Source organism: Prionailurus viverrinus, chromosome B3, assembly GCF_022837055.1.
Source record: "Prionailurus viverrinus isolate Anna chromosome B3, UM_Priviv_1.0, whole genome shotgun sequence".
Lineage (NCBI taxonomy): Eukaryota > Metazoa > Chordata > Mammalia > Carnivora > Felidae > Prionailurus > Prionailurus viverrinus.
Genome location: NC_062566.1, coordinates 112,704,248 through 112,718,779, shown reverse-complemented (window position 1 = coordinate 112,718,779; position 14,532 = coordinate 112,704,248). Strand labels below are relative to the sequence as shown.

The 14,532-nt window shown below is 40.9% G+C and overlaps 1 protein-coding gene across 19 annotated transcripts in view; it reads right to left on the bottom strand.

Annotated features, from left to right (window-relative positions):
• SIPA1L1 (signal induced proliferation associated 1 like 1) overlaps positions 1 to 14,532 on the bottom strand; it is a 365,199-nt gene that overhangs the window by 80,197 nt on the left and 270,470 nt on the right. For all 19 annotated transcript variants that reach the window (XM_047861070.1, XM_047861065.1, XM_047861068.1 and 16 more), the window contains one exon: positions 7,141 to 7,315. In XM_047861070.1, the coding sequence (XP_047717026.1) occupies positions 7,141 to 7,315 (175 nt within the window). The remainder of the gene's footprint in view (positions 1 to 7,140; positions 7,316 to 14,532) is intronic.

The following is a 14,532-nucleotide window of genomic DNA, read 5'->3' as shown; positions in this document are numbered from 1 at the left end:
TTCAGTGTAGATGATAAGAAGACACTGAATAATTAAGGAACGATAATATTTTTCTCTGCTGCTTTCAAAAAGTGTAGATATGGGATAATATCCTACATTAGGCATTTCTATTTGAAGACTGTGATGAGACAGCACAAGGCAAGCTGAGGACAAAGCACAAGTTAAGCACACCCTCCTCCCCTGCCCCCCAGGTGGGATACATGTGACATTCCCCAGGCACTCTGGGCTGCCCAAGAACAAAGGAAAGGAAAGAAAACAAATGGTCAACTAGTAAGAGATCACAGTCATGTAGGACACAAGTCTCCATCAGTTTATAAATGTCTTAGTAAATTACTAGAAAAAGGCAATCTTATCAATAGCCTAATCTCCAGAAACCTATAGACTCAGTTTCCTGGAGCCCCAACATCACCTTCCCCTCCATAGTGATGTGGGGAACAAAGGCAAGAAGGAAATGGCAGGTAAAATTAAATTTCTTTATAACCTGCAGCCCATTGACAAATACTTGAGACAAATATAGAGTATAACATTTCTCTAGGCACCCCCTACAGTTGTAATGTCCGATGCCTTACTAGAGGGAAAACAACCTTAGCTTGACAAGAGCTAGGCCTCTCGTATATTATCAGTCTTTAGTATATGAAAGCCCTTCTGGAGGCCTCCTTTTTGCCTTTACCTCCCCCAGTTCCATAGTATATCACCAGTCATTCTTCACAACTCCAGTGCAGCTCTTTCTGCCCATGGGTCCTGTCCCTGCACTTTAATAAAATCACCTTTTTGCACCAAAAACATCTCAAGAATTCTTTCTTGGCCATCGGCTCCAGACCCTCATCACTCCAAAACCCCATGAATGGCATGAATAGGTTAATACATTTGTAGAGCAGTTTCAGAGGCAGTGTCATAATCATCTCTGACTTCTCTTTTGGGCTCAACTCCTTTACTTTTCTGTAGACTGAAACTTGGTTGATAAAGTGTATGTATATGAATCTGGATAAGGAAAAGTAATTAGATTTTTTTTACAACCATTTTGCAGTCACTAACGGATGTATCCAGAGTTAAGAAAAGCTAGATGAAGGACAAGGGGCCTACGCAACTTGATTTCAGGAAAGTTCCTAGTTTTAAATATTTATGAACACAAGAGAAAAGTAATCTTGTTACCTAAACTCAGGCAGACTAAATAAAGTCAACAGAAGGAAGAAAGCTTAAGTTCCGTTTATTAAATGTCCTCACCACTAGAGAACACATCAAATGTAAGATGAAGTCGGATAGCCTGTAGATCTCATTTTTATCCTTTTATTTAACTTGAAATATAATCATTGTCAGTTGGCTGCTGGGGACCAACCCTTTAAGACCCCTGATGTCCTGTCTATGCAGCCTTGCCTCAGGGTCTGGGGAATGCAGAAGTCAATGCTCAGAAACAGAGTCAGGGCCAAGAACGGACATCTTGAACACTGGCATCATTCGAGATGAGACACACTTCTGCCCTTGTGGCACTATTTCACTCACTCACTAATGAAGTATTTGGGGAAATCAAGGATTCTACCTGCTCTGGCATCTATCATATTTACTAATATTCTTTCAATGTACATTTAGACACAGCCAGCAGATGAGTTACTCTGCTTTAATGAGGGTGGAATAAAGAAGAGTTTATAGCAGTACCCTTGGCCATGGCAGGTGCATTCATATGGTATCAGTTTCAGGATATGTGAGGGTGCATGTGAATATACCTGGGACTCAAGGCATCTCAAAATCAGTAGCACGTCGAGAGATGACGAAGGACAAGATGGGTGTGGGGTTGGTACTTAGGAATCAGCCACTAGTATTTTCTACCAACTCCTCACTTTGCGAGACACCTGCAATTACCTGGCTTCCCAATTTGGAAGTAAGAAGATCTGAATTTGAATGCCAGTGGCATCTTTGCTAAATGACCACAAACAAATCACATCACTTCTCTGCCCATTGATATTCTTGTTGCTGTAAGGATTAAGTGAATTAACGTATGTAGAGGTGCTAGCCCATAAAAGATGCTCAGGAAATGTGTTGATTAGAATTTGGAATTTTGTGCAGTTGAGGTAAAAAGTGTAGTCTCCTTAAACAAGGACTTTTATGTATTTTCATTTCTTTGCCAAGCACATCCCAGAAACACTCAGAGGAAAAACCTTACGTTAAAGTAGTTTGAAGTTGAAGGAGATGAAGAAAGAGTCCTTTCCTTCACTCATCAGTGTCTCTGACTCCAAATGCCCTTTGCATATGCAGAGCATTTAAACAATGCTAGTTTTACCCCCTTCCCTATCGAAGTTTAAATATTCCAAATACAGAAGGATTTATTTCCTTGGTTTCTTGGTTTTTAAAACACTGCTAACAAAAGGGGGAAGCAACAAACATTCACTAATACTACAGCAAATTAATGAAGGCAAGGCTTGGAAGGAATGCTTACAAAGGGCTCCTAAAGTCTCCTCTGTTCTGACTTGACAAACAAGCCTCATTCAGAAAATGATTTCCCAAATAATAATCCGTATGCACAGTTATAAATGAAGGTGGTCTCTAGCTTTCAAATAACACACTGCTTGGTGGGAAGTTTATTTTTGCATTTGCTATAGAATGAGAGGATGGTAATTATCTACAGGTTATATCATTCAAATAAGGAAACAAAGTAAGGAGGGGGAACAAAAACCCACTCCTGAAAATTTCTCTTTGTAGAACTGTTCCACCCCGCCCCACTTGTAGCTTATTTGCTAAAAGACCTTACTTCTGAAAACAGGAAAATGGACTTTGTATGAAACACTGGCAAAGAGAAGAACCATTTCTTCTGAGCCTTTCCCTCCTTTACCAAAGTACTAAAATCCGAATATAATTGTAATGCATGACAAGTAGAGCTGTTTCATGAGTTGGCTTGGGTAATTTTAGCCCAAGGGCTGGAGAGAAGGGGAAGAGTCACAGGCACAAGGCAGAGAGCCCTGGGCTTCACTGTATTTAATTCCACATTTGTGCTTTCTCTGAACACCTCCTTAACCACAGCACTAGGATCTGTTCCACCTCACTAGTGCTTCCTTGCTGTCTAACATTGGGCACGTTAATCTAAAGAAGCCAATTCTGTAAAATGGGGAGAACCAGTACCTAGTAAACACTTTGAGGAGTAAATGAAATGACAAACACACAGAATATCTGGGACCTCGGCTTCCACCAGAGGTAACTTGGTACGGGACTTGTCCTCCCATCGTAAGTAACTAGAAAAACTGACGAAATATCTGAAACAACTTTTTTTCAGACATTTTACAATAGGCAGCATTGGATAGTGATCCCAGAGAAAAAAGAATAAAAGAAGATGAGCCCTCTGATCCCACCAGGTTTTCTACCTGGAGGAACTTTTGGAACAGCGGCACAGTGCACGGCTTTGAAGAGGGAAAGCCAAAATATACTGGAGTGCAGGAAGCCTGAGGTAGTTGATATTCGCAGGGCAGCATACCAAAGGGGAGGAAACTACGCAGTGAAAGAGGTTCAGAAATCTGCATAAGGGTCTCCTTGAGTCTTGGGCTCACGATGAAGCTGCACACACAGAGGAAGATTCCACAAGCCAGGCAAAGAAAAACTATTAGGGTAGTGTACAGCATGGTGATCACGGTGAATAATACTGTATTGCATATCTGAAAGTTGCTAGGAGTAGATCTTAGATGTTCTCATTGCAAGAAAAAAGATTTTTTGTAACCTTGTATGGTGACACATGTTAATTAGACTTGTGGTGGTGGTCATTTCACAATACATGCAAGTATCGGATCATTATGTTGTACACGTGAAACTAACATAATGCTATATGTCAATTATAACTCAGTAAGAGAAAGAGGGAAAAACTATTAGGCAAAGAAAAACCACCGAAGAATCGTAAGGCAAACAATTCTCACGGCTGACATAGGGTTGGAAGGCACTCAAGTTCTAACCAGCCACAGTAAAGAGACCTCATTGAATATGCAGGTCCTCAGACATAAGAAAAGTCATGCCTTAGTAGCAGAGCTACATTAGAGAGTAAACACTGCCCTGGGTATGCTTAAGAACAAGATTCATAAAGATCAAGCTGTTTTGTAAGTAACTTGACTGCTCACCAAAGCAAAACTCAACACTCTTTGAAGAAGACAACACAATCTAGACACTCAACCAGGAAACATTCAGAATATATACTCTCCAATCAAAAGTAACCAGACACATGCAGCGCTAAAATGTAACTCAAAAGCAAGAGAAGATTTGTTAAATGGAGGCTTCAAATGACAAGGACGACAGAATTAGCATGCAGAGACTTGAACACAGCTATCATAAATACATCAAGGAGGGGCATCTGGGTGGCTCAGTCGGTTAAGTGTCCCAACTCTTGAGTTGGGCTCAGGTCACGATCTCGTGGTCGTAGGATTGAACCCTGCATCCGTGCTGGGGTGCAGAGCCGGGAGGCTGCTTGGGATCCTCTCTCCCTCTAGCCCTCCCCCGCTCACGCATTTTCTCTCTCTCTCTCTCTCTCTCTCTCTCTCTCTCTCAAAATAAACACTAAAAAAATAAAATAAAATAAATATATTCAAGGATTTAAAGGACAACATTAACCTAATGAAGATAAACTAGGTAACTGAGAAGAGGACCAAATGCAATTCTGGCTTCTGAAGATGACAATATCTCAAATGAAAATTTCACTGGACTGGATTAACAGCAGATTAAGACACTGTAGAAGAAAAGCACAGTGAACTTGGAAGATATACTAATAGGAATTATCCAAATGGAAGCACAGGAAAAAAAAGGTTAAAAAAATTAAAACAGCTTCATTAACCTGAGGTACACTAGTGAGTGATCTAATGTATGTGTAATTGGAAATTCAGAAGATGGCAACAGAAAAAAAATGAAGATTGGCAATTACTACTTTTATTTGATGGAAACTATGAACCCACAGATCCAATCACACCTACACTGTCATATGTACAAGATGTGATCCTATAGGAACACTTGTCCTGGAAAACATTTTCTCTTACTTATTATTTATTTATTTATTTTGAAGATTTTTTTTTTTTTTTTTTTTAGTTTATTTATTTTGAGAGAGAGAGAGAGAGCTAAAGAGAGAGAGGGAGAAAGAGAGAGCACAAGCATGGGAGAGACAGAGAAATTGGGGGGGGGGGCGGAGGAGGAGAGAAAAGAATGGGTCCCAAGCAGGCTCCACACTCAGTGCGGAGCCCAATACAGGGCTCGAAGTCATGAACCATGAAGTCGTGACCTGAGCTGAAATCAAAAGTGAGACACCGGACTGAGCCATCCAGGTGCCCCAGCATTTTCTGTTTTTAATGATTATACTGAAAGAGAGAGTTTCCTGACACAAACTAAGGTTAGACAAAATGTGGTGAGATTATCTTCTAGCACACAGAGCAGAATCTTATCTTTGGGGGTGCCACGGCCAATGAGAAGCTGTGGGACGTGCAGAGGCTGGTTTTGACACTACTGGCTTGAAGTAAGAGAGACAAACATGCAAACTGCCTCTTTTAGAGCTTTACAATAGAAATACTTTCCGACTTTTTGTTCCCTGGAAGAAATCTGACACTCTGAAAGGACAGAAAAAGAAACTGTCTGCTCATTCCTCTGCTCATCAGCTATGCCCTGAAAGGTTACTAGGGGTCTTAAAGGAACCCTTCCCTGCTGAATATTACAGAACAAGTATGCTGCTAGAGGAGGTCAGCTAACCCAGGCTTATCCCCCTCTAGCCTGTGCAGCTATTGGGATTTTGAGGCAAAATATGCGTACGGTACTTATTTTGTTTATTTCAGTGTCTTACTTGATGCCACACTGCTTAAGTATGGTCTTGCTATACTTTTCTCATGTTGCCTTTCATCATCAAGAGGCCGCTGGGAATGTGTGAACACACAAATAATACACAGTCTTAATCAATTTCCAATCTGGCCATTCATGCATAGAAGCAGGGTGCTTAGTACACTCTTCCCAGAAGCTTTCATATAGCTCTTCGTGGTGGTGGTAATTTATAGAACACTGCAAACTAGGACAACATGAATGAAGCGTATAGGGCAAATGTCAGAAAATCTGGGAAAGAAGAGTTCAGGACATATTAAGATTTAATGTTTTATGCAATTGCAAGTAGAGTATGGAACGCTAAAATAATATTTAAGAGTCTAGGCTATTTATGGGCTTTAATAGTCTCTCCTGCATGTCGTTTCCAAGTTGGCAACAGCAAAACCATGGCAACAGGAAATTCTTCCCTGCAGTGGAGTTTATGAATGCTTTTCTGTTTTCATGACTCAACTCCTTATTTAATTTCCTGTACAGAAAATCGGAGATTACTATAGACTGCCATACAGATGTGCTAATCCAAAGACCCTCTCAAAGAAAAACAGGTCATAGGTGTCCATGGATGGATTCTGAGATAAAATTTAAAATTGCCTCCTCACAGACACACAGCAGACATCAACACACTGTAACCTAAACAGATGTTGGAGAACGTAACTATTTTATTAACGGCGTGGGGAATGGGAGCGCACAACCTTGTGTGTTCATGAGCCATAGCTAAAAAGACTGTTCCAGTATTGTGCTCTTAATCAACATATTTCAGGAGCCAAACTAATACCAAAGCTAAGAGGCCTATTTCCTTAGGGATTCAATTAGAGTACGAACAATAAAAATAGAAAAGAGGCAAACAAAAAAACCTCAATCTTAATAGAAGACAAAAATGAATAAGAAAACCCTTATCATGAAGATTGACTGCATCCATAAGCATGGGGATTACAAGATAAATCAACGAAAGTAAAAAATTCCAGGGCTTATGACCAGATGGCTACAAGATTCTGGAACTTTTAGTCGTTCTAACATTCACCTAACTATAGTGACATTTACACAACCCTATCCAGGAGCAATCCCGCGTGAGTTGCACCCCTGCCCTATCGCTCCATCCACGCTTCTGAGAACACCGTTTCTTTTTAACAGTCCGATCCTAGCTACTTTGATTACAGTCGTCAAATGTTTTGGGGCCGCGTCCTCCTTCTCTGGCTTCCTCTCCCCCATCCCCGGCGGTGTTCTGCAGTAAATGGCAATATTGTTTTATGGGCAATTTAGCAGATGAACATCAACACAGCAGGACGGAAATAAGCCTAGCAGGAGAGTGTAAGTATTTCTTACTTTTGGTGTCAAGCTGTGCACGGTACTTCTCAAATCCTTTGAGCCGAACGCGTTCTCCCAACAGCTGAAGGAATTCCTCAAAGGCCGGGCCGGCTGACTCATTGTTGTATATCTCTTCTTCGGTGCTCTGTCCAGCTCTGCAGTACATGATGCCTACCTTCTGCTGATAGTTCAGCTGCGAAGAGAGGCGGTACGAGGCATATAAATACAGGCAGATCCACTGTGCCCCACTGAGATGCTCCTAACTCCTGGAGGGCACATGCCCAGCATGGCTAACAGGTCTCTTCTCTTCAAATCCTTCTGTTTTAATCCTTCTGTCCTCTAATCCAAAAACTAACAGTGGAACCAGCATCTATAATTATAATCTTCACAAATTAACAGAAAAGGTCAGGAAAATGAATTGAAATTTTCTGTATGTCAAGATAATACATCATGAGAACAGATGTTGATACTTTAGGGAATTTTCTCTGAGTGGATTACAAAGTACAAAATGAGGCTATAAAAAAAAATAACAACAGTTGGACAACAAAAGGTAATTCTTTTTCAATAATTTCCGCCTTTTAAAAAGGGAAGGCTGGGTGGGGCACCTGGGTGGCTCAGTCGGTTAAGCATCTTGGTTTCAGCTCAGGTCATGAGCTCATGGTTCATGAGTTTGAGTCCCACATCAGGCTCTGCGCTGCTAGCACAGAACCTGCTTGGGATTCTCTCTTTCTCCCTCTCTCTGTGCCCCTCCCCAACTTGCTGTCTCTCTCAAAAAATATAATAAGTGAACTTTAAAAAAAATAAAAATTGAAAAAAATAAAAAAGGAAGTCTTTACAAATTTAAAAGCAGAGTTCCACTACACAAAAAATACTTTAAAATTGTATCTTTTAAAATTCATATCGTTTTGGACTAAGCAGCACATTAATGTTCTTGCTAATTTTTTTTTTCTGGTAAAACTGGGAAAGATTTCTCTCCCAATGCCATTTTTCCAATATACTAAATTATAAACCTCAGTTATATCTTTCTTAGAGCACTACCATCATCAACAATGTACTTTTCAAATATTTTTCTAAAAGATGAGTGCCTGAATAGAAACTTTAAAAGGGGCTTCATAATGGCAAATCAGCTAGTGGCAAACAATCCTTCCTCAGAGACAGTTAAAATGAAGCATTCAAGAGACTTAAATATGATGTGACATTAATCAAAATATTTACTCATCATTGAGAAGTCTAGTCATTCTGCAAACAAATTTTAAGGTGGTATTAGTCATTTAACAAGACTTTGTGTGTTGTTCTCAATACAAAAATTTAGACTTTGGGGGCGCCTGGATGGCTCAGTCAGTAAAGGAGCCGACTCTTGATTTCAGTTCAGGTCATGATCTCACAGTTCTGTTCGTGAGTTCGATCCCCACATTGGGCTCTGAGCTCACTGCGCAGAGCCTGCTTCAGATCTTCAGTCTCACTCTTTCCGTCCCTTCCCTGCTCGCACTCTCTTTCTCTCAGAAATAAATACACGTTAAAAAAAATTTTTTTTTAAATACAGACTTTAAATTCTCTACTGAAATCGAGGCAATCCACACTGCTTTGGCCTATATCCAGAGCAGCGCCACGACTGCTGCCTCAGGCAATTTTTATCTCGTAAAAAACGAAAGGGACGAAAGGGACGGGAAGAGGCAAAATTGTAACAGCTAACATTTATTGAATACCCGCTGTAAGCCAATCATTGTTTAGTACTCAAGACACATTAGCTTATCTTCATAACAGCCCATAAGGCAATTATTCCTGGGTGACAGATAAGTGAAGGCGGAGACTGGAAAAGGAAGTAACTAGCCCAGTAGGGAGAGACACAAGACCACAAATTGTCAGTCCTGTGATTCAGCTCTCTTAAATATTACCACGACTCAACCAGGCTAGATTTCTATCGCTGCAACATCCGCCACAGCCCCGTATTTGCAATTCTGAAGTTGAGAGGTAAAAGCAAAATGTAAGCAAACACTTTTGGCAGTAAAACTTGATATGGACTGACATTAATACTTCTAGTTTATTTCTCATTGTGTGACTTCACACTTTTCCCCCCTGGGGAAATACTTATGTGATTGTGGGGTGTTGTCTCAGATCCCATTGGGAATATTACTACATGCTGTATACATCCTCTGGACATTTCTGAGCTCTGAAACGCATCGAGCTCTCACCGTTTTACATAAGGGACTGTGAACCTGAACTACTCTTTCCAACTTTCTAAACCAGATGATTCAGAATAGTAACAGGAAAATGTCACAGGGGACAAACTCTTGTTTGCTTTCCTCCCTCCACTGCACACAACCTTGTTGACAAGGAAGCTCCATGGCCTTTACATGACCCAGAGACATGAGAGCTCCCTAGGAGTGCTCTAATCGCGCAGAATTGGCTCTACCTTTCTCCGCCTCCTCCAACAAGCAGAAGGTAAAGTTCCCAGTCTGAAATTAGCAAATAACTGGATACGGTGATATTGGAATATTTTCAAAATAGCACGTGACATCACACCATTTCTATTTCATCATGGACAAAAGCACATCTAGGATTTAGTTCATTTCTGTATACCACACGTGGGAAAGTCGACATAGTGCACACCACTGACATTTCGCCCTTCTCTCGGCTGGCCGGCTTCAAATGTCTGAATGTGGCTAATGCTGGCAGGAGGGCTCCCACAGGTAGAGACCTCAACTTGGCTTTAGAATCAATCTGAGTACCTACCCTAGTAAGACTTAACAAATAAAAAATAGCGGTAGCCTCCATGTCAGTTACAAAATAGCCCTTAATACAGCCAGACCCTTACTGTCTCCCTGCAGGGAGAGCTATCAAAGAGACAAAGCAATGCGGCGAAAGCAAGGGGTTTGGACTATTTGCTGTTTGGCTCTGTGCCTCCCAGATCAGCCTTTCTCATGCAACAACGTACAACAAAGTCACCCTGTTCAACAGAAAGCATCACAGGAGCACTGGATTTGTGGATGGCTTTTTTAAACTTCTCAGATAAAGGCCTAAGATTTCCCTATGCAACATTCAGAGGCCTTCATTTATGTAACAAAGGAGTTCACTGCAGAGAAAAGTAAGGAAACTTCCCCCCAAACCACTGGAGAAGCTGAATCCAAGGACAATGAGACAATGTGCCGCCTTCTTTTGACTGATTTCTCATACTCTAGTGAACTCCACCGGCAGCCAGGAGAACCAAGTGATGTCTGCTGCTTGTGAAAAGAAGGAGCCTTTAAGAGGATTAGGAAATCTGTTAGAATGTCAAATGTCCTTCGTTTAGGAATTGTGCCGAATGTCACTGCTCTATCCTCTAACGTGACAATATTCTTGGTTTCCACTGCAATTAAGTCAAGGTAGGTGGCATTCTCTGAACGCAGGCTCCTGTAATCCTTAGTTAGCAACCATGTTCTCTGCCAGAATGAGAGGAGCTGTTGAGGAGGAGTTATGTAAATGTAACAAGCAACATTTCAAGGGAAAGAGCAAATGTAAATGGAGTCAGAGCCGCGGATTGGGGTTTTGAGTTAGGAGGTTACGTAAAACAGCACTCTTTTTTGTGAGACGGGCACAAACACACGCGTATGGGTTTACACATACGAATACGTACTACTTCCATGTGATGCTCAAAACGGAGTCATGATGACACCACAAGCCATTCTGAGGACACGCTGTGTTTATCCACAGTTCAGGATTTTTGCTTTGGGTAATCCCAGGATCATGCTATACAATTCCATGCTTGCCAGGGAGCATTATGGACGTGTCTGGACACTCCACAAATGCTATAAAAAAGAATCACGGTCAATCCTACAGGACACAGGCTGTCTCTGAGATGAAGGCCTCGAGTCTGGATAAAGCAAAGTGTCCCGAGCACCCGCCGAAAGTGACGCGGGCTCTCACAGCTCAGGACCAACTGTACGTAAAATTGTTCTTCCTCTGATAAAGTGGATACTTCAACACAGAATCAAAGAAACGAAAACTGCAATCTGATTTCCATAGCCCTGAGTTTCTGGAAAGATGGGATGATAAAGTCAGAGCCCTCTACCAGGAGAAACAGATTTGAAGAACCCGCTTCTCAGAGAACTGGTCTGAGGTTTGGCATTTTCACCTCTTCTTGCCTGCTGTCACAGCCTTGGGAAGGTCACTGGGGTGGCAAAGAGCACGAGAACAACCCAGTTCTTAAATTCTTATACAACTTTTACAGGGTCTGATTTAATCCAGAAATTTAAAACCGTCACTAAAAGGTGCTTACTTTACTGTGAGGCAGTTCTGAGTGTGGGCTGTGAAGTCTTGAGGAAGCCTGAATGCTACTCTGGGACACAGATATTTGGGAATAGTTTGATGCCTACAGTTCCTGCTTTTTATTAAACTGTTAGGTCATACAAAAGCAGTGTTTAATCTGAGGGTAATTTTGCCCCACTCACTATTGAGGCAAAACTATTGTGAGACTACTCCCTGCCGTGTGAACTATGAGGTTCTCCAGTCGACCCAGTGGATGCAAAAACTGTCCTCGGCTTTGTGGGGGGACTGAGGATTTGCCTCCCTAAACCTGTAGGGGGGTTCTCAAGGCTCCTCCAGCAGTTTCCTCAAATGCATGCACTTACCCCTCCTGGGCTTCCCTGGACTCACCTGTAAGTCTCCACTCAGGGAGACTCCTTGGGCATTCCCTGCCCCCGCCCGGCCATGCTCCTCCCTGTGCTGCAGTCTGCAAACTCTTTAGGTAGAAAGCTGGTGTGACCTTACCCTTCATTTAATCTGTGTCCCAGCTCCCAGAGATCACTGTCCTTTGCTGCCTAATGCCCAATGTCATAAAAACCACAGTTTCATTGTTTTGCCTACTTTTTAAAAAGTTGTTTCAGATGGGAAGGTAAATCCAGTCCCTCTTTCTTAATCCTAGATGGAAGCAGAAATCTGGGGCGCCTGGGTGGCTCAGTCGGTTAGGCGGCCGACTTCGGCTCAGGTCATGATCTCGCAGTCTGCGTTCGAGCCCCGCGTCGGGCTCTGTGCTGACAGCTCGGAGCCTGGAGCCTGTTTTGGATTCTGTGTCTCCCTCTCTCTGACCCTCCCCCGTTCATGCTCTGTCTCTCTCTGTCTCAAAAATAAATAAACGTTAAAAAAAATAAAATAAAAAAAAAGAAATCTACCCTTGAGTTTTTGTCAACTTTATTGGTATATAACTTCTGAACAGTTAACTGCATCCATTTGATTTAATGAGTTCTAACACATCTGTACCACCATTAAAATATAAAATTATTTCCATCATCTCCAAGTTTCCTGGTTCCTGTGTACAGCCCATCCCTGCATCAACTAACTCAAGTGACCAGTTTTTCCCCCCAACTATAAATTAGTTTTGCCTACATCTTTAAAGAATATTTTTATTGGGGAACATCCATGGTGAGTTACTCTTTTGGCACTCTAGAAACTCCTGGCGGCTTCTACCTAAAATCAAATGGCTGATTTTAACAGCTAGTTGTCCTATTCTTCTTTGAAGGTGTTTTTCCCCCCCTGGCTATTTAAGATTTTTTCCCTTTTTCTTCTAAGTTCAGAAATTTTGATTCTGATGGACATATGCCTAATTTTCTTTGTATTCATCTTGCTTAGGGCAGGAAGAGCTCCATAAATCCATCTTAATTTATTGTCTTTCATCGGTTCTGGAAATCTTCTACCGGTATTTCTTCAAATATTGATTCTGTCCCCTAAATAATGCTTTACTTGGTTTCCTCCTGGGAATTCCATCACACATATGTATTTCACTCTGGCCCAATGTGTTTTAGGTACTTTTCTGTATTTCTCATATTTTTTGTCTCCATTCTTCAGTTAAAATTATTCTGGTAACTGCACCCCTAGGTTTATCGCAACATTATTTACATAGCCAAACTATGGAAGCAGTCTGAAAGTCCATCCACTGATGAATGGATAAAGATATGGGGTGTGCATATGTGTGTGTGTATGTATGTATGTGTATAAACACATGTGCGTGCGCGTGTACACGCACACACATTCACAAAGTATTATATAGCCATAGAAAAAGAATGAAATCTTGCCATTTACAACATGGATGGATCTAGAGAATATAATGCTAAATGAAACAAGTCAGTCAGAGAAAGACAAATACCACATGACCTCATTCATATGTGGAATTGAAGAAACAAAACAAATGAACAAAGGGAAAAAGAGAAACCAGGAAACAGATTCTTAACTATACATTTTTTTTTAATGTTTATTTATTTTTGAGAGAGAGAGACAGAATACAAGTGGGAAAGGGGAAGAGAGATGGAGACACAGAATCTGAAGCAGGCTCCAGGCTCTGAGCTGTTACCACGGTCCGATGTGGGGCTCGAACTCATGAACTGTGAAACCATGACCTGAGCCGAAGTCAGACGCTTAATCGACTGAGCCACCCAGGCGCCCCCAAGCTCTTGACTATAGAGAACAAACTGACAGTCAACAGAGGAGAGTTGGGAGGGGGTAGAGGGGGAACTAGGGGATGAAGATTAAAGAGAACACTTACAGTAAATGTTGTCACGAAGAAAAGAGAAGAAAAGAGAAGAAGAGAGAAAAAGGAAAAGAAAAAGAGAAATGATTTTTTCTCTTCTGCTCTAATATGCTCTTAAACACATCTATTTAAATTTTAACTTTGGCCTTTGTTTTTCCATTCCAGATTTTCAATGACTGTTTTACAGATTCAGTGATCCCTGAACTTTGTTTTTGATTTCTGCAGCCCTCATGAAATCAAGGCTAATTTGTTACCTAACTTTTATCTGAAACTTTATGCTGAACTTAGGCCCCAAACCACGCATAAAACAACGAATGTCTAAGGAAAAAAACACTACATGATATTGTTAATTTTGATGAATACATTTTCTCAGTTATCTTCTATGAATCAAGTTTTTGGTGTTATGTTTCAGAACTCTTTACCAGGTCCTAGATCCCAAAAAGTTTTTCCTCTATCACTGTCAAAATTTGTATAGTTTTATATTTCAATCAATGATCAATTTGAGTAAGTTTCTGTACAATGTGTAATATTTAGGTCAACATCATTATTTTTTCTATGGATATTTAATTGTCCCAGCACCTTTGTTTGGAAAGCCTATCCTTCCTACATCAAACTGTTGTTACATCTTTGTCAAAATCACGTGGATATACGTGGGGATGGGTGCTATTTCTAGTTTCTCTATCCTGTTCCACTGATCTATGAGTCTGTCCTCCCAATAATATAATGCAGTTTTGATTAATGTAGTCACATAATAAGTCTTGAAATCAAATACAATGATTTCTCCCATTTCATTCTTCTTTTTCAAAATTGTTTTAGATATTTTAGGTCTTTTGCCTTTCCATATAAATTTCAAAATAATCTTGTCTACAATTACAAAAAAATCTTACAGGGATTTCAATATCGTGTTAACC